Source organism: Eubalaena glacialis, chromosome 1 (assembly GCF_028564815.1).
Source record: "Eubalaena glacialis isolate mEubGla1 chromosome 1, mEubGla1.1.hap2.+ XY, whole genome shotgun sequence".
NCBI classification, from domain to species: Eukaryota; Metazoa; Chordata; class Mammalia; order Artiodactyla; family Balaenidae; genus Eubalaena; species Eubalaena glacialis.
In genome coordinates, this window is record NC_083716.1 from 26896877 (window position 1) to 26922452 (window position 25576).

Below are 25576 nucleotides of genomic sequence, written 5' to 3' on the forward strand. Positions count from 1 at the left end.
GGAAATTATACAGCTAACCAAAAAGAAAAAAAAAATCTTACCAGGGACTGAGGGGCAGGGGAAATGGTGTATTATTGCTTAATGATTAGAATTTCTTTTTTGGCGTGATGAAAAAGTTTGAGAAATAGATGGTGGTAATCACAACACTGTGGATGTAATTAATGTCACTGAATTATATACTTTAAAATTATTAAAATGGCAAATTTTATATTATGTATATTTTATCACAGTAAAAAAAGAACATACAAACTTCAGTTATAAGATTAATAAGTTCTGGGTATGTAGTGTACAGCATGATGACTACAGTTAACAATACTGTATTGTATGTTTGAAAGTTGCTAAGAGAGATCTTAAAAGTTCTCATCACACACACAAAAAAGTTTGTTTCTATGTGAGGCAATGGATTTAACTAAACTTATGTTTATCATCTTGCGACATATGCATATATCAAATCTTTACACTGTATACCTTAAACTGATACAATGTTATATACCTCAAAAAAACTGGAGGGAAAGGAATAAATCAGATGGATAATTATATCATGTACACCTAAGTTAATACTATTAAATGGGAAAATACGTAGCACATAATCCTATTTTTATTTCTTTTTTAAAAGAGGTGGAACTTTATATATACTTATACACATGTAGAAAAAGGTATAGGAAGATTCAAACCTGCCTGTTAATATTATCTACCTAAAGAAGGAGGAGAAACATTGAGAGAGACCATTAACTTTTCTTTTAGACACCTCTTTATTGTTTATCTTCTTAAAATAAGCATGCGTTATATTTGAAAAATAACTTAAAAAATAAACCAAAATAAAACAAACCTCCAAGGGCACTATACCCTTAACTGCCTCCAGAGCACAAAGAAATCAGAGTCCCAAGGAAACCTCTCATTCCCCACTCTGCACAACCTGAGTCAATTAGTGTGATGAGTAACCAATAAACAATCCTATTTCTCTTCTACAAGGAAACGGATGGCTGGGAAAAACTTTCCAGTATCACCAGCTCATTGCCTAAAGCCTGACCACTCCAGGAGAGGCAAGAAATGAAGAGCTGTGGTCATCCAACAAAGTCTGAGCTCTTACCTATGAGCGCATAGGACAGGAACTTGTTGACAGAGGTGAGTGCTAGTCCAGTGATTGGGCCAGTGGTATCTTCAGAGCGAATTACTTCCAGAAATGGACGAAGGAACACATTGGGCTCAATTTCTGAGAGTTCTGCAAGAAAAGAAATGAGAATAAAGAGATGCCATCTTACAAAAAGCTAAACCCTAGAAAAAGGCCCTTCTTAACTGTGCCATGAGGCTAGAGTTCTTAGTTGCTGGGACAATCTTCCTCCCTCCGGATTACCTTGAATCAAACCCCAAACACTATGTCATTTTATCTGCAAAATTTTTAGTTTGTAGCTCTAAAAGATTAAAAAGCTTAAAAAACCACAGTATCATTACTATGCTTAAAAATTAACAATAAAATGGTTAAGATGGTAAATTTTATGTTTTTAATATACTTACGTATGTATACATATTTTAAAACCACAATTTAAAAATTAACAGTAATTCTTTAATATCATCAAATATTGCTGGGTCAATTATCCATGTCCATTTCACCACCCTCCCTAGGGGTGCACAGGTAAACCTCATCTTGAGTACAGCCAACGTGGCCAAAGAGATCCCAGGATGAGCTGCTGTCTTAGGTCTTTTGTTGTTATAGTCAAGGTCACTTATCTTAGAGATAAAGAATGCAGCACATTCCAGGAAGTTGAGGGGGAAACTTGAGGTTTATAGTCCCTTGCTGAAAAATAAGCTCAAAAAGAACAAAAGGCTGTGCTGGAGGCAGTTTATAATCTTGCAAAGGTCCTAACCACTCTCTAGCCTCCTTTCTGTCTACAGTAAGCAGAGGGCTAACTGCCTTGAGATGAAGAGGCAATTCATAATCTTTATTTTACAGATGAGAAAAATAAGGCTCAGATAAGACACATGATTGGCCCCAAATCACACAGCTAATAAGAAGCAGAGCTGGGATTTGAACCCAGTCTATACATATGGTTCTAAAACTTGTAAAACCATTACATCTATTCTACTTAATTATCAGCACATACTCCTAAATTTAGAAGGTTTCATTCCAGGTCTAAGAAGCTACTTTATACTGGACTTGCTCTGTACCCTACTATGCCCAGGGTTTAAGTTTTGTTTTTCTGCTGTGCTTTCATATCTCAGACACTAGCTCCCTAAAAGGCTTCCTAAATAGGCCAGAAAGATTCAGGGACTGGATAAGGGCTGCCCCACCTTTAGAGACAAAAGGAAGCTGGGTTTCCTAAGCACCTTCATTTTCATGCAAATGTAGGGAGCTTCCCACTCAATTCCTACCACCCTCCTCTTTGGGTAAACATTCCCTGGCCCCACTGCTCCTCAGATTAATGCTTTAATTAATTGGCAGATTGGGTAGCATTTTCCAAGCTTGTCTGTACAGTGATCACATCAGCTGTATAAAACCTGCTTCTCATGCCCCACTACCCCCACCTAGAGATGTACAATCTGCAGAAAAAACCTAGAGGAAAACCTTTGTGTGTGTTTAAGATGGTTAAGGGGTTGAGATGTAAGGAATAGATATATTTGGGAAAGCTGAAATAAAATACCTTTAAAAAGCACATTGAAAAAAACTAAAGTCATCTAGTCTTGCTGCTTTAGGAACACAACTGTATTACATACGATTTGGTTTGTCATTTAAAAAATAGTCATGTTTGGGGGTTCCCTGGTGGCGCAGTGGTTGAGAGTCTGCCTGCCAATGCAGGGGACACGGGTTCGAGCCCTGGTCTGGGAAGATCCCACATGCCGCGGAGCAACTAGGCCCGTGAGCCACAACTACTGAGCCTGCGCATCTGGAGCCTGTGCTCCGCAACAGGAGAGGCCGCGATAGTGAGAGGCCCGTGCACCGCGATGAAGAGTGGCCCCCACAACTAGAGAAAGCCCTCGCACAGAAACGAAGACCCAACACAGCCATAAGTAAATAAATAAATAAAAAGGTGTGTCCTTATTTAAAAAAAAAAAAAAAGTCATGTTTGGTATATTTGAGATGTGAAAGTGTTAGATGGAAGACAAATCTTTGAGAGGTGAGATAGGGAACAGATTTTCTGAGCATTCACCCAGGTGCTATACCTATACTTGCGTCATAGTCAAAGACTAGGTCAATTTTACACCCACCGTTTGACACTTCCAGGGCCAAGTGCATTCTGCCTCCTTTTGTTTTTTAAATTTTTTAATTTGGTAAAACTGACTCTTTTTGAGTCCTATCAATTTTAACACACACACAGGGTGTGGGCTCTCAAAGCCAAATGACTTAATGTACCAAAGCAGTAGTTTCTCTGCTGTGTTCAGTGGGCTTGAAATTGATGTGTGATCTGTCTCTGCAGGGCTGCTTCAACTGAAGATTTCTTTTTCTTTTTCAAAATAAATTTATTTATTTATTTATTTTAGGCTGCGTTGGGTCTTCGTTGCTGCACGTGGGTTTTCTCTAGTTGCGGTGAGCTGGGGATACTCTCCGTTGTGGTGCGCGGGCTTATTGCAGTGGCTTCTCTTGTTGCGGAGCACTGGCTCTAGGCGCGCAGGGTTCAGTAGTTGTGGCACGTGGGCTCAGTAATTGTGGCTCGCAGGCTCTGGAGCACAGGCTCAGTAGTTGTGGCACACGGGCTTAGTTGCTCTGCAGCATGTGGCATCTCCCCGGACCAGGGCTCGAACCCGTGTCCCCTGCATTGGCAGGCGGATTCTTAACCACTGTGCCACCAGGGAAGCCCCTAACCTTCTGCTTCTTAAGAGGAAAGAGTTCAACATGGCATTGAGAGACTTGGAGGGGGCAGGAGTGATACTATACAGAGGCTTGGACAAAGTCCCACGGAAAACTCTCTGGATGCTCTGGATGTGACCCTCACATAATATACAATCCAGTCAATGGACAAGGAATCATTAGTCTCACCCCTACTAATAACCAGGCATATGATACCCAAGCTCATCTGTCAAATTAGATAGTTAGAATCTGACTGTTAAAATACATTCATTCCAGCACTTCCATTCTGTGAGTCAATGCTTTATGGAAACTTAGTGATGGAAAACTAGAAGGGCTGGACTTTTTTTTTTTAATTCATTTATTTTATTTATTTATTTTTGGCTGCGTTGGGTCTTCATTGCTGCAGGTGGGCTTTTCTCTAGTTGCAGCAAGCAGGAGCTACTCTTCGTTGCAGTGCGCGGGGGCTACTCTTCGTTGCGGTGCGCGGGGGCTACTCTTCGTTGCGGTGCGCGGGCTTCTCATTGTGGTGGCTTCTCTGGTTGCGGAGCACGGGCTCTAGGCACGCGGGCTTCAGCAGTTGTGGCACATGGGATCAGTAGTTGTGGCTCGCGGGCTCTAGAGCGCAGGCTCAGTAGTTGTGGAGCACGGGCTTAGCTGTTCCATGGCATGTGGGATCTTCCCGGACCAGGGCTTGAACCCGTGTCCCCTGCATTGGCAGGCAGATTCTTAACCGCTGCGCAACCAGGGAAGCCCAAGGGCTGGACTTTTTAATGAGCCCACCAGGAACCTTCACTTTCACCCTCACTCCCCACCCCTCCAATAAAAGAGGATGATGGTATATAAAATAAACTTTCCCAAGAGAATTTGGTCTAGGCAGAACTGGAGTTTTGCCCTCTAGGTTCAACTGCAGATTTAACTCTACTGCTTCCTACGAATCCAGAAAAGAAAAATTTCTGGTGTTCTACCTCCTGGCTTAGCCTGCCTGGGGACAGAGATTCAATTGTCTAGATCTTCTTTGGAAGAGTAAGAAGAGCTGCCTGAGTCCTTCAGGGAAAACATGCCATGATGCTGCTCATAGTGAGCAGGGTGAGTAATTTCACAACCAAGGAGACATCTGACACCCCTGCCAAGCAGCCAAAATTCCCGCCCTGGAAGGCTGTCAACCTCAAGGCACAAACAGTTCAGTAAACAGAGAGTGCAGATCAGGTAGAGGGGTGCTCTGAAGGTGACTGATTCATGTTCTAAGATGGGAAGTAAAAAAAAGGAATGGGTACAAGAAGGAGGGGAAATTCAACTCCCACTGGAGAAAGAACACTTGGGATCCTTCTAGGACTAGGCCACCTGCTGCTAAAATCAAGTCCAGGTCCAACTTCTGGCTAGTCAGTGCCCAATAAGAATAATCACAACAAGACTTATTAAACTATTTCTGGAGAAGCTGTAGGTCACTTCAACACAAAGCAAAGTGAAGCTCTTCAGAGGTTTCTTGGTGGTGTTCTGCTCATACTCTGCTCAACATCAGTGAACAGGGCTCTCAACTCCTTATATTGTGACATTAAAACAGGTAAGTCTTAAAGTGACTTTTGGCCTGAAGTCAGGTTGATAATCTGCAGATGTCCCCCAAGTCTCCTATCTTCTCAGATGATGAGGTGACCTGTCCAAAAGGAGATGAATACTGACACAGTTTTCTTTTTTCACATCAGAGCTGCCAACTTCTCTGACAATCTATGTCAAAGGCCTCAACATGTGGCATCATGCACTGCCCTTAGACAAAAGGGAACAATCTCTTCTCAGCATACAGGGGAGCAGTCACCATCCTCCCAGGAGGCTTGTGTTCTCCAGCCTGCAGCAGCCTTTTCTCATTTGGCCAACATTGGGCTGGCACATTCCTGAGCCAAAATGCACACATAAGCTGCTTTCCCTGGTAGCAAGCTCTTTACTCCTGAGTGACTCTTATCAGGGGCGGTTGGGCATTCTCAATTGGATTACGCTGACAAGGAAAAAGTCCTGTGGTATATTATTTCAACACCATTTGGCTTCAGAAATGCTTGTCTCGACCCTTTTGCCCTCAGAGGCTACTTCTCCCTTCTTGCTTTCTAGAGGGTCACCAGCCTGCTCCCATCCTAGCTCTTCATCCTGCAAATATTGGCTCATGTTCCTGGAGACAGAATATCATCATTCACAAGGTAAATCATGTATAACAGACTAATAAATCAGAGCATGATAAAAATATAAGTCTAGTTCATTTACCCCACTTGACATTTCTGTATCCAGAGACACAGTACAGAATTATTTGAGCATAAAAAGCTCTTTGGTTTTGGGCTTTTATGTCTATGCCTCCACATTCCATTTTAGGAGAAAGTGTTAGGTCCTCATATTCCCTTTTTTTTTTTTTTTTTTGGCCGAGCCATGGGGCATGCAGGATCTTAGTTCCCCAACCATGGATTGAACCGGCATCCCCTGCAGTGGAAGCTCGGAGCCTTAACCACTGGACCGCCAGGGAAGTCCAGGTCCTCATATTCTACTTCTCTGACTATGCTATACCTAGGAATATTTCTTGTAAAAGTCAAAGTAAGATTGAGAATGAGCTGCAAATGGAATTTTTGAAATACTGTTCCGTAGGAAAGAGCTGTGCTCTTCTTGGTCACTACAGGACATCAGGAGTAGTGGTCCAAAGGATGAGACAAACTAAACTTTGGTGTAGCCAGAAGCCTCTGGAATATCTGTCACACCTTTATTTCCAGCCTTGAATGGTCAGGTGGGGATTTAGGCTTGATTTCATGAACTGGCTTGAGAGAAGGCTGCCAAAGGGCAGCTCTCAGAAAATTATCTAGTCCAGGCTTAAGGGTTAAACCCAGACAAGCCTTTGCAACCCTGCCCTATACAACAGGAGAAATGAAAATAAGAAATGCACTATGCCCAGTCTTGGTCTGTCACTAATTATGCGACCCTGGGCAAACACTTCCCTTCTTTGGGCCATAGTTTCCTCATCCACAGGGTTTTCCTGGGGAAGATGGTGGTGGTAGTACACAGTTTAATGAAATTCTTTAAGGCTCCCTTTAGATCCCCAAAATTTATTCTAAACGCAAAGTACAGTTTGGGAGTAAATAAGCATGAATGCAGACAGTCTGTTACAAAGGTAGCCTGGGGGAAAAGCAAGCCCAGTTTGTTTGTCTAAGCTCCTGATAGTGGATCCTCTTTTTTCAGCTATCACCCAATAGTTTCCCAGATCTGTTTCCCATTCTCAAACAAATGCTTAGTTTCTCAAAGTGCCTTTAGACTGCAGTGGGGATGAGGAGGGGGATTATCTTTGATATTACGACCCTTTAAGAAACAAAGTATGGTGATAACTTAATCACTACCACAACCAGGTACAAGGTGAGTTCATGGGTCCACCTAGGGCCTGCAGTAGAAGATAATGATACAAACCACCTTACACCAAGAAAGGCAAATTATTTTCTAACACTTGGTCCTTTAAAAACCCTTTGAGAAGTATTCATTTTTCAGGCTGATTTCTCCCTCAAAGGCCAACCCAACCTGTTTTTATGAATCAAAAAACCAAACCTTAACTCTTACTCTAATTAAACATAAGCAAATCCTGAACTTACACATCTTGGGGTTTTACTGAAAGTCTGAAAATCCCAAGGATTAGAAATCATAATTTTATATCTTCCCCGAGCTGTCTTAGATAAGTAATTTGTAGAAGGTCATGTTCATGAGGTCCCAACCTAAGCCAGAGATGACATAAAAACTCCTCTCCTCCTCCTCTCCAATATGATACATAATCCTGATTGGAAGAGAAATGAGCTTCCCACCTTGGGCATTTCTGCTAAACAGCCAGTTTAGCTTGCTGCTAGGAGCTGCTATCTACCACCCTACAAGAAGAATCCCATTCCATTGCTCAGGACAACAACCTTAATTGGCCTCTGACATCAGCAACAGCTACATACTAAACTAATTATCATATGTAGGTTATTTATTTTATCTTCCCAGTAACCCTGAGAAATAGTATTACTGTTCCCATTTTATAGATAAAGAACACCAAGGCTCTATGAGGTTAAGTGACTTGCCCAAGGTCATGCAGTAAGTGGAAGAGGTAGAATTTAAATATGGGTCTGTTCTGGATTATGTTCTTAAATATTATACTATGCTATTGCTATGGGTTTACTATTAGATATATTAACTGCATGACATGGATGGCAAATAAAAATTTAAAACTTAACTATCCTAGAATTAAAGTTTCTTCTGCACCCTTCCTCTTCCTAGCCAATGACTAAACACTGTCAGTTAGTTACTGATTTTAGTACTGCCATACAAATTAAGCTTCAGGTTTGCCCACGTTCCTTCCTAATCCAAGACGGAAGAATGAGGCCCCTTTAACAAGGCTGGCAGGGCTAAATGAGGCCCATAGGGACCAGCCTCAAACATATCGCAGAGGCCCGAGGATAGACTGATCCATCTGTCTTACTGAGAGTACAAGTTTGATGCATATCAACTCTAAACACCAGTTCTCTTCCTTCTAGAGGAAACTGGCACATATTGAAAGGAAAGCAATTAGGCTGTAACATACAGGCAAACCAGAGCTGCTGTGGTCCTTTACTCTACCTTGCCGTTTTCTGCATTCATTGTATAAGACCAAGACCAAGACCAAACTTAAGCAGGCAATTTGAAAGCCCAGGAGAAATTAAAAACTTCTGTTGCTATACTTTAGAACAGGACATTCACCCCAGCTTTATGCAGTCATTACACTTGGAGCAACTTTTTCAATCCAAATTCCCCTCATAGTCTAGTAAAATATTTCATTGTTCGATGGCAGCAAGAAGACAATTATAGGTTTATCACCAATTACCACCCTGTCAGGTCTCCTCTAGGGGCCCTGAAGGGAAGTAAAAGGAAATAAAAAAGAACTAAATTCTGAATTGACATTAACAAAGTCTACAGATGATGGAAAAGACTGAAGGGTTAATAGCCAAAGCTTTTGGAGAAGAGTAAGAGAATCCCTAAAGAATATCAATTACGGGACTAGTAAGCAACTCTCCCTGTTCCTTAAGTGTACAGAATCCTATTTATTCACATTTATCCACAAGCTGGAAATGCTTTTTTACAGCAGCATATCACAAATTCTTAGTGACAATTAAGTCTGAGGAATCTTATTCAGCCTCAGACACCCTTTGTGTAAACAAGCTCAAGAACTTTATGATGAGACATTTCTCATCTTACTGATGGGGAAACAAAGGCATCGAAAATATAACCAGTAAGGGCCAGGACAAGTACTCTAACCACTTGCCACTGCTGCCTCTAAACACATGACTGTAAGCTGGAGAATGAACAAATAAAGTTTATAGGAGCAGAAGCACTCTGAGAAGTCATAGGTTATTTGCTCTGAAAGGTGCCCAGAGAACCTTCAAAACAGCTGAATCTAGAGGAGCAATCCTGAAAGGGTTAGGAAACAACTTTAGAAAACATGGGACAGAACCCGGGTTCAGCCAACACCTGTTTCCCCAACAATATCTGTCTCTCTCTGTCTCTCATTTTATCCCAACCGCACACAATACAAAAGCTGTATTATTCTGGTAAAGTTTCATTCCAGCCCAGAATGCACAGTTAATGTTTTTTACAGCCCACATGCCTCCTTGTGATGGATGGCCACTTTATAATGAAAAACTTTATGCTCAATCAACTTACAAATAATGAGTGTTCCATTACATTGCATTAAAAACAAACCCCAAATCAGAAAGACCCAGAAAGAAACAAGGAATAGGAACAAAGGTGATTGCTGGAAAGCGAGGAGGAACTCAAGAGAATTCTCTGTAACTCCTTCAATCCTAAAGAAGATACAGTCCTAAGGAGAATTTGGTATCGAAAAAGGCATTAATTTCAACAAATGCTGTTGGGACAACTGAACATTCATATGCCAAAAAAAACCCCTACTTTCAATCTAAACCTCGCATGTTACATGAAAATTAACTAAAAATAGATCATAGATGTAAATGAAAAGCATAAATCTGCATACCTTTTAGAAAAAATATAGGAGAAATCTTTGTGACCTGGGATTAGGCAAAGAGTACTTAGATATGACACCAAAAGCACAGTGCACAAAAGAAAAAAATTGGTACACTGGACTTCATCAAAAATAAAAATGCCTGCTCTATGAGAGATACTGTTAAGAGATTGAAAAAACAAGCTACTGAAAAAACAAGCTATAAATAATTGTATAATTATAATTGTGATTGTAAGAAAGGACTTGAATCCAGAATAGACTTAAGTTTCTAAACTCAACAGTAGGAAAACAAACAACTCCATTAAAAAATGGGCAAAAGACTTGAACAGATGCATCACCAAATGGTGTTCGATGTCACTGGCCATTAGGGAAATGCAAATTTAAACCACCTTGAGGTACCACTACCTACCTACTAGGATGGCTTAAATAAAAGTACTGAAAATACCAAGCACTGGAGAGGATGTGGAAAAACTAGAATTCTCATTTCTGGTGGGAATGTAATGTGGTACAGGACTCTGGAAAACAGTTTGGCAGTTTCTTAAAAAGCTAAACATACACTTACTCTTTGACCCAGAAATCCCACTCCTGGGTGTTTATCCCAGAAAGATGAAAACCAATGTTCTTCACACAAAAACCTGTACACAAATGTCTGTAGCAGCTCTATTCATAACGGCCCCAAAATGGAGAAGCCAAACGTCCTTCAGCTAGTGGATGGATAAGCAAACTGTGGTACAGACATGCAATGGAATACTACTTGGCAATAAAAAGGGAACAAACTATTGATCTAGGCAGCAGTTTAGATGAATCTCAAAGGCATCATGCTGAGTGAAACAAATCAGTCTCAAAAGGTTACATACTGTATGATTCCATTTATATGACCTTCTTGATAAAACTATGGTGAGAGAATAGATCAGTGGTTGACGGGAGTTAGGGGTAGGGGGAGGGTGTGACCACAAAGGGATAATAGAGGGAGTTTTCTGGGGTGGTGAGACTGTTCTGTATTCCAATTGCCACAGTGGTTACAGGGATCTATGTGTGTGTTAAAATTCACAGATCTGTATACTAAAAAAAGTCAATTTTACTATATGATAATGAAAAAATTTAAGTATTGAATCTTAATATACAAATCTCAGCCTAGTTCACACCAAGAATGGCATTCACATGATGCAGCCCAATATCAGGCCCTGCCTTCTAAGACTGAGGTCTGAAGATACTGAGATTATGTTTAAGGGAATGTCCACCTATGAATGTGGACCTGAATTCAGAAACGCCCTTTTCCCTCAAGGGTTGTGGAAAGGCTAGACTGGCATGGGGAGCCCATTTCTTCTCTCCCTGGGCCCTTCTAACCAATAGTAGAAAGAATTTGTTATTGGAACTTGTTCTTTTGAAATCTTCAGTTGAGGACTTCCCTGGTGGCGCAATGGTTAAGAATCCACCTGCCAGGGGCTTCCCTGGTGGCGCAGTGATTTAGAATCCGCTTGGCAGTGCAGGGGACACGGGTTCGAGCCCTGGTCCGGGAAGATCCCACATGTCGCAGAGCACCTAAGCCCGTGTGCCACAACTACTGAGCCTGCGCTCTAGAGCCCACAAGCCACAACTACTGAGCCCGTGTGCCACAACTACTGAAGCCCACGCACCTAGAGCCTGTGCTCTGCAACAAGAGAAGCCACCACAGTGAGAAGCCCGCGCACCACAATGAAGAGTAGCCCCCGCTCGCCTCAACTTGAGAAAGCCCGTGCGCAGCAACGAAGACCCAACACAGCCAAAAATAAATAAATAAATAAATAAAATAAATAAATTAAAAAAAAGAAAGAATCCACCTGCCAATGCAGGGGACATGGGTTCGACCCCTGGTCCAAGGAGATGCCACATGCTGTGGATCAACTAAGCCCGTGTGCCACAACTACTGAGCCTGCGCTCCAGATCCCGCGAGCCACAACTACTGAGCCCATGTGCCACAACTACTGAAGCCCGCGCGCCTAGAGCCCGTGCTCTGCAACAAGAGAAGCCAAGGCAATGAGAAGCCCGCGCACCGCAACTAAGAGTAGCCCCCGCTTGCCACAACTAGAGAAAGCCCATGCACAGCAACGAAGACCCAACGCAGCCATAAATAAATAAATAGATTTATTAAAAAAGAAAGAAAGAAATCTTCAGTTGAAGCAGCCTACAGAGACAGATCACACTTCCATCAATTTCAAGCCCACTGAACACAGTAGAGAAACTACTGCTTTGGTACATTAAGTCATTTGGCTTTGGGAACCCACACCCTAACCTTCCATTCCTTGCTTTAACCCTTGGCCCATGAGAATTAGTTCCCTAAGACCTAGGTAAGATAGAGGCATTAAAAATATAGAGAAAGAATTTTACCAGGGCATACTTTATTTCCCATAATATTTGACACACAGGATACCAAATCCTACCTGGCTAAAGGCCCTTGGCAATATTAATGTTACTAAGGGAAGTGCTGATTTCTACTGCATTCAGCTTCAAGAAGAAGAGATGCGGATAAAAAGCAAGGATGAGAAGGGACTTTCATCTGCCACAAAGACTAACTACCCCATGCTCAAGAAGCACTGGGCTTCCCTGGTAGCACAGTGGTTGAGAATCTGCCTGCTAATGCAGGGGACACGGGTTCGAGCCCTGGTCTGGGAAGATCCCACATGCCGCGGAGCAACTAGGCCCGTGAGCCACAACTACTGAGCCTGCGCATCTGGAGCCTGCGCCCCGCAACAAGAGAGGCCGCGATAGTGAGAGGCCTGCGCACCGCGATGAAGAGTGGCCCCCCCCTTGCCACAACTAGAGAAAGCCCTCGCACAGAAACGAAGACCCAACACAGCCAAAAATAAAAATAAATAAAACAAATGTGGGGTTTAAAATGTTCTGATTAAAAAAAAAAAGAGTTGGCTGTTTATTGGGAAAAAAAAAAAAAGAAGCATTTGGGCCACCAAAGGCCCCTCTCCTACATGACGATGTTCATTTACCTGCTTCAAATGTATCAAAATGTATCAAGTCACAGTACATACATTATTACATAGCCATGTCCTGAAAAATCTCTAATCCAGCATCCATTAAATTAGGTCTGAATTCTGCTGGCCAAGCCCCAGCCTCTCAGGGGGCTGGCATCAAATAGGGAGGCTGGAGTAGGGTTTCAAACACCTGTTTCAGCCTTTTAAGTGTCCGATTCAGGCCACTGTGCTCTGGCAGCAGGGACCCTGATGATGTGGGTTCTCTTTTCCTGCAAATCGTCAATTTAAAGAGCCTAGCCCTCCAGAGGAGGAAAAGATAGACTGGTGAGGGGGTTATAGCCACTTTGAAGAAATGTTTCTTTTAAAGTTAAACACACATCTATGCTATGATCCAGCAATTTCACTCAAGTATTTATACAAGAGAAACTAAAATATACGTTCACAAATAGACGTGTATTATGTTTATAGCAGCCTATTCATAACAGACAAAAACTGGAAACACTCCAAATGTTCTTCAATAAGAAAATGAGTAAATTCTCTTATGGTTTACCCATACAATTCAACATTACTCAGTAAAACAGAGTGAATCAAAACCAAAAAAACCAGTGATACATGCAACAACATGGATGAATTCCAAAAACATGCTAAGTGAAAAGAAGCTAGAAACAAAAGAGAATATCCTATATGATTCCATTTATAGGAAATCCAAAACCCAAACTAATGCATGGTAATAGAACACAGAAAGTGGTTTTGTGTATGTGTGTGTGGGTTAACTTAAATGGGGCATGAGGAAACTTTCTGGGGTGATGAAAATGCTCTATATCTTTTTTTTTTAAAGTGGTTACTGAATTTACACAATCATCAAAATTTATCAACTGAACACCTAAGGTCTGTGTATTTCACTGTATGTTAATTATACCTCAATTAAAAAAAAAAAAAGAGAACTGAGGGGGCCTGGGGTCAGCCTCTCCTACTTGGCATTATTTAGGAGAATGAAGATATAGAAGAGAAGAAACAAATTTGCTTCCCAACTCACCATTCTGGGAGCAGAGGCTCAACAGCCAGCTGAGCTGCCACCTCAGTGCCCCTTGGGCAACCTTTGGGGAAAGAAGAGATTTTCAGGTGGTAACTGATATACCCTTAATGGGGCCCTGTTGTTCCCCAAAGGGGTGTCACTGAAATGTCTTCAACAGTGTTTACTTCCCCATTACTAAAAGTATAATCAGGGTTCAATTTAGAAGAAAGTTCACATGCAACAAAAGTTAGGCCCTCAGTACTTAAAATTCAGGGACTTCCTTGGTGGTCCGGTGGTTAAGACTCCGTGCTTCCACTGCAGGGGGCATGGGTTCAATCCCTGGTTGGGGAACTAAGATCCCGCAGGCTGCGAGGGTGCGGCCAAAAAAACCCAAAAAACAAAAAACGAACAAAAAAAACATTCAGACAGTCTTAAAAAAACATTACATTATAACCATAGTAATAGACAAGTCAGAGCTCTAGTTCCAGAAATGTCACCACTCTGTCATGACGCCTTACACAAGACATGACCTCTAAGCCACAGATCCTTCTCAATAAAATGGGCCTGGATGACCTCTATGTTTCACTTTAGCTCTGCCACTGTATGATTTTAATACTCTTATAAGTTCATATGACCTCCAGGATCAGATGGGGAAGGGAAGCCTTGTAATCCTTCTCAGCATTGTTATAGAGACTCATCCTTTATTTTAATGAGGACGCCCCCAGAGGGATTCTGCATTTCATGTGAAATGATTTCTCCCCTCTAACACACAGAGTTAGACTCAAAGAGAACAGCTTACAGCTTAGGATGTGAGGCGCTGCTTACATGGCAAACCCAAGGTGGCACAGGATAAAAGAAGAGTAGGTATCCTCAAAATCCAGTGGGAAGATTGAAGAAGAAAACAAACATATATCAAGTGCCTATTATATGCAAGGTATGCATTGTACTAGACCCCTTGCATACATCATCTTGTTTAATCCTCGCAAGAACCCTGTAAGACAAGTTTTTAATCTCCATTTTACAGATGAGAAATGGAGGTTCAAATAGGTCAAGTAACTGCCAAGACAACCCAATGGTAGAGATGGGATTTGAACCTAGGTCTATTCAGCTCCAAAAGTTATGCTTTTTTCCACAACCATTTGGCAGGAAATAAGTTGGAGATCCTACATCTCCAAGGGGCCCTATCACTTTCTCCTTCTTGTAAATAACACATTTCACACATCTCACATAGCCCTTGGCACTATACAGAAGAAAGGGTTAAAGCTACAGTTAGGAAGAGGAAATTCCCTGGAAAATTGAAACACATGCTGTGGCTCTGACTAAATTTCACACCCGTTCTGTTGAGCAACATCCATACTGTGTGAGAAAAGATTCCTTCCCCCTCACCCCGACCCCATTCTTTATTCATTCTATCACCTGCTGCCTTCCTTCAGACTAAGCTGACGGGGAGGAAGGGAGGAAGACTATACATCTTTGCTTGGTGCATATTTAAGCCAGAGGTTAGTAAACCCAGGGTAGGAAGAAGTACTGTGTGAAAAAAGAAAAGGAAAAACACTTTCTCACTTCTACTTGGACTAGCATAGGAGGGAGCTCTTATGATAGGCCGTAATGAAGAAAGGGGTTGGACTTCTGCTGGGGAGGAAAGGGGAGGCTGTTCTTCCTGGAGAGCAGGCAGAATTCAGGAGAACAAGGCCAGTTTACAACTGTCCCCTTGTCTGGTATTTCATGCTCAAATGAACACTGAATTTCTGTCCATGAGAGTTATGCCTCACCCAGGAGAGCAAATGGGAAGGTGGAAACAATTTTTTTCCCTCTGCTACCCCCTTCAACCAGATTCCTACTTCTAGTACCAAATAACAATGGGTATAGTTATTTGGTACTGGAAGTTGACTGGCTATAAGATACTTGTGGGAATGTAAGAGCCTAGGGTAGCTACTTGGTATAAAAGAAGGAAGAAATGAAAGGTAAGGACAAGTGAACAAATGCTATTATGATAATCTCCAAAGATAGTCCCATACAATGCCACCCCTCACATGCCCTTCCTCCAATCAAGAGGTAGAGCTTGTGCCTGTTCCCCTTGAATCTGGTCTGTGACTGCTTTAACAGATACAATGCAGGGGAAGTGACAATCTGGGACTTCTGTGCCCAGGCTCTAAAAAGGCTTTGAAGCTTCTATTTCTTCCATTTTGGTGATCTGAACTGCCATGTATTGTACAAAGTCTAAGCTACTCTGAAAGAGAGAGAAGTCATGAGGGAAAGCCCTGGAGACTGAGGCATCATGTCAAAAGAAGCCACGTGGCACCAAACATCCAAGCCACAGTCACAGCTGACTGCAACCTCAGGAGAGACCCCAAGTGAGACCATTAGAAGAACTGCCCAGCTGAGCCCTAGTCAACCCATGGAATTATGAGATATAATAAAATGGTTGTTGCTTTAAGCCATGAAGTTTTGGAGTGGTTTGTAATATAGCAACAGATAACTGAAACAGCTGGCTTTTGATAAAAATGAAGCTAGTAGTTCTTTTGTCCTGGGTATATAACATAAACTGTATTGCAGAAATAAGGAAAATCTAGCCAGTTTTAGTTAAAAGGAATTTATACTGGGGGGAAATCTCATTCCACTAGCAATTGAAAATAAAAAATACCTAAGAATAAACTTAAGAAATTTACATAAATGGGGGAAAGAAGAACCGACAAATTTTACTAGAGTCACAAAAGAAGTCTTGAATAAATCTGGAAGACAAAACATGTTCCTGGATAGGGAGGCCAAATATATTATAAAAATGTCAAGTCTCTCCATATTATTATTATTATTATTTTTAAATTTATTTATTTATTTTGGGCTGCATTGGGTCTTCGTTGCTGTATGGGCTTTCTCTAGTTGCAGCGAGTGGAGGCTACTCTTCGTTGCGGTGGGTGGGCTTTGCATTGCGGTGGCTTCTCTTGTTGCAGAGCTTGGGCTCTAGGTGTGTGGGCTTCAGTAGTTGTGGCATGCGGGCTCAGTAGTTGTGGCTTGTGGGCTCTAGAGCACAGGCTCAGTAGTTATGGCGCACGGGCTTAGTTGCTCTGCGGCATGTGGGATCTTCCCGGACCAGGGCTCGAACCCGTGTCCCCTGCATTGGCAGGTGGATTCTTAACCACTGCACCACCAGGGAAGTCCCTCCCCATATTAATTTACAGTTTTAAATCAAAATCCCAATGGGAATTTTTTAAAGAACTTGAGTAAGTGACCCTGCACTTCATGTGAAAGAATAACCAGATAAGGATAGCCAGAATATTTTTAAAAACAACCAATGACAGAAAATATGCAGTATCATTTTAAAATGAATTATAAAGCTATAACATATAAGCAAGTATAATACTAGCAAAAGAATAGGTAGGACATGGGCTTCCCTGGTGGCGCAGTGGTTAAGAATCTGCCTGCCAATGCAGGGGACACGGGTTCGAGCCCTGGTCTGGGAAGATCCCACATGCCGCAGAGCGGCTAGGCCCGTGAGCCACGACTACTGAGCCTGTGCGTCTGGAGCCTGTGCTCCGCAATGGAGAGGCCGCGACAGTGAGAGGCCCGCGCACCGCGATGAAGAGTGGCCCCCGCTTGCCGGAACTGGAGAAAGCCCTCGCACAGAAACGAAGACCCAACACACCCAAAAATAAATAAATAAATAAATTAAAAAAAAAAAAAAAAAGAAAGAATAGGTAGGACAATATGTAGTACATGATATATGATAAAAGAATATTCAATAAATGGTCCTATAACACATGGTTAATTATCAGAGAGTAAAAGTTAAATTCCTGTTTCACTCCACTTGACAAAATAAATTCTATCTGATTAAAGGAAGACAATAATTAATTCACTGAACAAATATTTATGAGCACCAACTGTGTGGCAGTCACTGGGCTAAATAATAGAAACGCCCTCACGGGGTTTCCCGTATAGTGGAACAGAAAGACATTAGGGCTCGCATAAGTATTATGAAGCCAGGTGCTAAAGACTGTTCAAGAGTTAAATATAAAAACTGAAACATATAATAGGTAGAATAAAGTGACCTTATATGAAGGGAAAGGAAAGTAGTTATAAGATTCATCAACATATTCTTAGCAGAAGAAAAGGAAATGGAAGTAGAGCTGAAAAGGCTGAATACCAAGTGCCTTTAGAGGGAAGCACCAATGAGAAACAAGCTCTGAAATGCAAGCACCAGGTGGAGGGTGAGAAAAAAGGACGGAAGAACAGAAAAAAATGGAAGAAGAGGAAATCACTGAAGAACTAATATAAGATCATCTCCCAAATGAAACGATTTTCCTAGATCAAAAGGACCCTCACTAAGAACCTAGCACAATGAATAGAAAGACATCCACATCAAGTGTTTTAGAACACTAGAACAAAGAGATTGCAAAAAACTTCCAGTTCAAACACAAAGGACTGAGAATCAACATGGCATCAGACTACTCAAGAGCAACACTGGAAATGAGGAGACAAACAAGCAAAGCGGGGGTGGAGTCAAGATGGCGGAGTAGAAGGACACGGAGTTCATGTCTCCTTGCAACCAGGGCACCTACTAGGTGCTGGAGGGGGACCTTGGACACCTAAGAGGACGGGAGGATTCCCCACACGACCGGGTAGGACACTGTGGGGGAAGGGGGGGAGGAGGAAACATGGAGGCAGAATGGGACTGGTGCCACTGAGGGGCAAACGGGGGAGAGGAGGAGCTCCCATGCTCAGAGGGGCCCACTCATGGAGAGGGAATCAGCGGGGACGGGGAGAGACCTTCAGGGGATCGGGGAATCGGAGGGGAATGAGGCCAGCATCTCTCCTTCCCCGCTCGGACCCCAGGCCTGAAACTCTGCCTTCTGGGGCCCCCTCTGGGCTGTAAGTCTAAGCTTCCCCCAAAACCGCAGGCCAGGGCCTTTTCCAGCCTTTTTTTTTTTTTTTTTTTTTTTTTTTGCTGTTGTGGCTCTGTTTTGCTTTGTTGTTATTTCATTTTTATTTTTAGTTTTTCTAACATATTTTTTATTTTTCTAATCTTATTTTATTTTTTATTCTTTGTTATTGTTCTGCTCCTTTTTGTTAGTTGCCCTTTTTTTTTTTTTTTTTTTTGCCATGCTGTGTGGCTTGTGGGGTCTTGGTTCCCAGGCCAGGGATCAGGCCTGAGCTCCTGTGGTAGGAGTGTTGAGCCCAAACCGCTGGACTAACAGAGAACCTTAGGCCCCAGGGAATATTAATCGGTGTGAGCTCTCCCAGAGGTGCTCATCTCGGCACCAAGACCCACCTCCATCCAACTGCCTGTAAACTCTAGTGCTGGATGCCTCAGGCCAAACAACCAGCAAGATAGGAACACAGCTCCACCCATCAAAAACAATGAGATGACAAAAAAATACCTTACAGACGCAAGGTAAAAACCTACAAGACCAAATAAATGAAGAGGAAATAGGCAACCTACCTGAAAAAGAATTCAGAGTAATGATAGTAAAGATGATCCAAAATCTTGGAAACAGAATGGAGGCATGGAGCAAGAAAATACAAGAAATGTTTAACAAGGACCTAGAAGAACCAAAGAACAAACAGTGATGAACAACACAATAACTGAAATGAAAAATACACTAGAAGAAATCAAAAGCAGAATAAATGAGGCAGAAGAACGAATAAGTGAGCTGTAAGATACAATGGTGGAAATAACTGCTGAGGAGCAGAATAAAGAAAAAAGAATGAAAAGAAATGACGACAGTCTCAGAGACCTCTGGGACAACATTAAACGCACCAACATTCGAATTATAGGAGTCCCAGAAGAAGAGAAAGAGAAAGGGCCTGAGAAAATATTTGAAGAGATCATGGTCAAAAACTTCCCTGACATGGGAAAGGAAATAGCCACCCAGGTCCAGGAAGCACAGAGAGTCCCATATAGAATAAAACCAAGGAGAAACACACAGAGACACATATTAATCAAACTAACAAAAATTAAATTCAAAGAAAAAATATTAAAAGCAGCAAGGGAAAAAGCAACAAATAACGTACAAGAGGATCCCCATAAGGTTACCAGCTGATTTTTCAGCAGAAACTCTGCAGGCCAGAAGGGAGTGGCAGGATATATTTAAAGTGATGAAAGGGAAAAACCTACAACAAAGATTACTCTACTCAGCAAGGATCTCATTCAGATTCAATGGAGAAATCAAAAGCTTTACAGACAAGCAAAAGGGAAGAGAATTCAGCACCACCAAACCAGCTTTACAACAAATGCTAAAGGAACTTATCTAGGTGGGAAACACAAGAGGAGAAAAAGACCCACAAAAACAAACCCAAAACAATTAAGAGAATGGTAATAGGAACATACATATTGATAATTACCTTGAATGTAAATGGATTAAATGCTCCAACCAAAAGACATATACTGGCTGAATGGATATGAAAACAAGACCCGTATATATGCTGTCTACAAGAGACCCACTTCAGCTTCCCTTGGCGCAGTGGGTTGAGAATCCGCCTGCCAGTGCAGGGAACACGGGTTCGAGCCCTGGTCCAGGAAGATCCCATATGCTGCGGAGCAACTAAGCCCTTGCGCCGCAACTGCAGAGCCTGTGCTCTAGAGCCCGTGAGCCACAACTACTGAGCCCACATGCTGCAACTACTGAAGCCCGTGCACCTAGAGCCCGTGCTCCGCGACAAGAGAAGCCACCGCAATGAGAAGCCCGTGCACCGCAATGAAGAGTAGCCCCCCCTCACTGCAACGAGAGAAAGCCCGCACACAGCAACAAAGACCCAACACAGCCAAAAATAAATAAATGAAATAAATAAATTAAAAAAAAAAAAAAAGAAGAGACCCACTTCAGACTTAGGGACACATACAGACTGAAAGTGAGGGGACAGAAAAAGATATTCCATGCAAATGGAAATCAAAAGAAAGCTGGAGCAGCAATATTCATATCAGATAAAATAGACTTTAAAATAAAGAATGTTACAAGAGACAAGGAAAGACACTACATAATGATCAAGGGATCAATCCAAGAAGAACTTATAACAATTATAAACATTTATGCACCCACCACAGGAGCACCTCAATACATAAAGCAAATGCTAACAGCCATAAACGGGGAAATCAACAGTAACATAATAATAGTGGGGAACTTTAACACCCCACTTACACCAATGGACAGATCATCCAGCCAGAAAATAAACAAGGAAACACAAGCTTTAAATGACATAGTAGACCAGATAGAGTTAATTGATATTTATAGGACATTCCACCTGAAAGTGGCAGAGCACACTTTCTTCTCAAGTGCACACGGAACATTCTCCAGGATAGATCACATCTTGGGTCACAAATCAAGCCTCAGTAAATATAAGAAAACTGAAATCGTGTCAAGCATCTTTTCTGACCACAATGCTATGAGATTAGAAACCAATACAGGAAAAAAAATGTAAAAAACACAAACACATGGAGGCTAAACAATAAGTTACTAAATAACCAAGAGATCACTGAAGAAATCAAAGAGGAAATCCAAAAATACACAGAAACAAATGACAATGAAAACACACCACCCTATGGTGGTTTTGCTGCAAACCTATGAGATGCAGCAAAAGCAGTTCTAAGAGGGAAGTTTAAAGCAATTCAATCTCCCCTCAAGAAACAAGAAAAATCTCAAGTAAACAATCTAACCTTATACCTAAAGGAACTAGAGAAAGAAGAACAAGCCAAACGCAAAATTAGAAGAAGGAAAGAAATCATAAAGATCGAGCAGAAATAAATGCAATAGAAACAAAGAAAATAATAGCAAAGATCAATAAACTAAAAGTTGGTTCTTTGAGAAGATAAACAAAATTGATAAAACTTTAGCCAGACTCATCAAGAAAAAAAGGGAGAGGATTCAAATCAATAAAATTAGAAATGAAAAAAGGAGAAATTACAACTGATACCGCAGAAATACAAAGGACCATAAGACACTACTACAAGCAACTATATGCCAATAAAATGGACAACCTGGAAGAAATGGACAAATTCTTAGAAAGGTACAACCTTCCAAAACTGAACCAGGAAGAAATAGAAGATATAAACAGACCAATCACAAGTAATGAAATTGAAACTGTAATTAAAAATCTTCCAACAAACAAAAGTCCAGGACCAGAAGGCTTCACAGGCAAATTCCATTAAACATTTAGAGAAGAGCTAACACCTATCCTTGTCAAACTCTTCCAAAAAATTGCAGAGGGAGCAACACTCCTAAACACATTCTATGAGGCCACCATCACCCTGATACCAAAAGCAGTCAAAGATATCACAAAAAAAAAAAAAAAAAGAGAAAAAAGAAAATTACAGGCCAATATCACTGATGAACATAGATGCAAAAATCCTCAACAAAATACTAGCAAACCAAATCCAAGAACACATTAAAAGGATCATAGACCATGATCAAGTGGGATTTATCCCAGGGATGCAAGGATTCTTCAATATATGCATATCAATCAATGTGATACACCATATTAACAAATTAAAGAATTAAAACCATATGATCACCTCAATAGATGCAGAAAAAGCTTTTGACAAAATTGAACACCCATTTATGATAAAAAACTCTCCAGAATATGGGCATAGAGGGAACCTACCTCAACATAATAAAGGCTATATATGACAAACCACAGCAAACATCATTCTCAACAGTGAAAAACTGAAAGCATTTCCTCTAAGATCAGGAATAAGACAAGGATGTCTCTCTCTCTCTATGTTGAACTATTATTCAACATAGTTTTGGAAGTCCTAACCACAGCAATCAGAGAAGAAAAAGAAATAAAAGGAATCCAAATTGGAAAAGAAGAAGTAAAACTGTCACTGTTTGCAGATGACATGATACTATACATAGAAAATCCTAAAGATTCCACCAGAAAACTACTAGAGCTAATCAATGAATTTGGTAAAGTTGCAGGATACAAAATTAATGCACAGAAATCTCTTGCATTCCTATATTCTAAAAATGAAAGATCAGAAAGAGAAATTAAGGAAACAATCCCATTCACCATTGCAACAAAAAGAATAAAATACCTAGGAATAAACCTACCTAAGGAGGTAAAAGACCTGTACTCCAAAAACTATAAGACACTGATGAAACAAATAAAAGATGACACAAACAGATGGAGAGATATACCATGTTCTTGGATTGGAAGAATCAATATTGTGAAAATGACTCTACTACCCAAAGCAATGTAATCCCTGTCAATGTAATCCCTATCAAATTACCAATGGCATTTTTCACAGAATTAGAACAAAAAAATTTACAATTTGTTTGGAAGCACAAAAGACCGTGAATAGGCAATCAATCTTGAGAAAGAAAAACAGAGCTGGAGGAATCAGGCTCCCTGACTTCAGGCTATACTACAAAGCTACAGTAATCAAGACAGTATGGTACTGGCACAAAAACAGAAATATAGATCAATGGTACAGGATAGAAAGCCCAGAGATAAACCCACGCACCTATGGTCACCTAATCTGTGACAAAGGAGGCAAGAATACACAATGGAGAAAAGACAGTCTCTTCAATAAGTGGTGCTCGGAAAACTGGACAGCTACATGTAAAAGAATGAAATTAGAACACTCTCTAACACCATACACAAAAATAAACTCAAAATGGATTAAAGACCTAAATGTAAGACTGAACACTACAAAACCCTTAGAGGAAAACACAGGAAGAACACTCTGACATCAATCACAGCAAGATCTTTTTTGACTCACCCCCTAGAGTAATGAAAATAAAAACAAAAATAAACAAATGGGACCTAATTAAACTTAAAAGCTTTTTGCACAGCAAAGGAAACCATGAACAAGATGAAAAGACAACCCTCAGAATGGGAGAAAATATTTGCAAACGAAGCAACTGACAAAGAATTAACCTCCAAAATATACAAACAGCTCTGGCAGCTCAATATCAAAAAAAACAAACAACGCAATCAAAAAATGGGTGGAAGATCTAAATACACATTTCTCCAAAGAAGACATACATATGACGAAGAGGCACATGAAAAGATTCTCAGCATCACTAATTATTAGAGAAATGCAAATTAAAACTACAATGAGGTATCACCTCACACTGATCAGAATGGCTACCATCAAAAAATCTACAAACGGACTTCCCTGGTGGCGCAGTGGTTAAGAATCCGCCTGCCAATGCAGGGGACATGGGTTCGAGCCCTGGTCTGGGAAGATCCCACATGCCGTGGAGCAACTAAGCCCGTGAGCCACAACTACTGAGACTGCGCTCCACAACTACTGAAGCCTGCGGGCCTAGAGCCCGTGCTCTGCAACAAGAGAAGCCACCACAATGAGAAGCCCACGCACCGCAATGAAGAGTAGCCCCTGCTCGCCACAACTAGAGAAAAGCCCACGCGCAGCAGCGAAGACCCAACACAGCCAAATAAATAAATAAATAAATAATAAAATATTAAAAAAAAAAATCTACAAACAACAAATACTGGAGAGGGTGTGGAGAAAAGGGAAACCTCTTGCACTGTTGGTGGGAATGTAAATTGATACAGCCACTAAGGAGAACAGTACGGAGATTCCTTAAAAAACTAAAAATAGAACTACCATGTGATCCAGCAATCCCACTCCTGGACATATACCCTGAGAAAACCATAATTCAAAAAGACACATGTACCCCAATGTTCACTGCAGCACTATTTACAATAGCCAGGACATGGAAGCAACCTAAATGTCCATCGACAGATGAATGGATAAAGATGTGGTACATATATACAATGGAATATTATTCAGCCATAAAAAGGGACGAAATTGGGTCATTTGTAGAGATGTGGAAGGACCTAGAGTCTGTCATACAGAGTGAAGTAAGTGAGAAAGAAAAAAATATCGTATATTAACGCATATACGTGGAATCTAGAAAAATGCTACAGATGAACCTATTTGCAGGGCAGGAATAGAGACACAGACATAGAGAAGAGACGTGTGGACATGGGGTGGGGGAAAGGGGGGGTGGGACGAATTGGGAGATTAGGATTTCATATACACACTACTATGTGTAAAATTGATACCTAGTTGGAACCTGCTGTATAGCACAGGCAGCTCAGCTCGGTGCTCTGTGATGACCTGGATGCGTGGGATGGGGGGGTGGGGTGGGAGGGAGGTCCAAGAGGGAGGGGATATATGTATACATATAGCTGACTCACTTCGTTGTACAGCAGAAACTAACACAACATTGTAAAGCAACTATACTTCAATAAAAAAAAAAAAACCAAAAATAGAAAAAAAGGAGCAAAGCCACCATATTCTGAAAGAAAATAATTTCCAAACTAGAATTCTATATCCTGTCAGACCTTAACTCAAGTGTCAGTACAGAATATAAATAGTTTCAGATATACAGTCTAAAAAAAGTTTATATCCCAGGTGTCTTTTTCTAGGAGACTTTGGAGAATTTTTAAACCAAAACGAGAAAGTAAGCCAAAAAAGAAATGGACATGGAATCCAGGAAAAAGGAGTCCAGAGAAAAGTGAAGAGAAGTTCCAGGATGACAGTTGTGCCTAATGCTTAGAGAGCAACCAATGCAGAATGGAAGAAGAGGCTAGCAGGCACTGAGAAAGATTCTCTAGGAAGAGATAAAAATCGAGTAGAAGAGCTGTGTGTTTGATCATGTGGGAAAATAGTATTCAAAGAGTTTTAAAAACTGTATTGTAGAGCTTGAGAAGAAATAGTAATACTAACATAGAAAACTAAGCATATTTTTCAAAAAGGGAGTAATACTTGACTTGGTAGTGAATAATACTTAATATCTTAATAAGGTAAAGACTGAATATTGATTTAACCAATTGGAGACAGAACTATA

At 41.1% G+C, this 25576-nt stretch overlaps 1 protein-coding gene across 6 annotated transcripts in view; it reads right to left on the reverse strand.

Moving 5' to 3' along the window:
• Positions 1–25576, reverse strand: part of GBF1 (golgi brefeldin A resistant guanine nucleotide exchange factor 1) — a 118387-nt gene that overhangs the window by 30348 nt on the left and 62463 nt on the right. For all 6 annotated transcript variants that reach the window (XM_061202215.1, XM_061201944.1, XM_061202297.1 and 3 more), the window contains exon 4: positions 1091–1222. In XM_061202215.1, coding sequence (XP_061058198.1) covers positions 1091–1222 — 132 coding nt within the window. The remainder of the gene's footprint in view (positions 1–1090; positions 1223–25576) is intronic.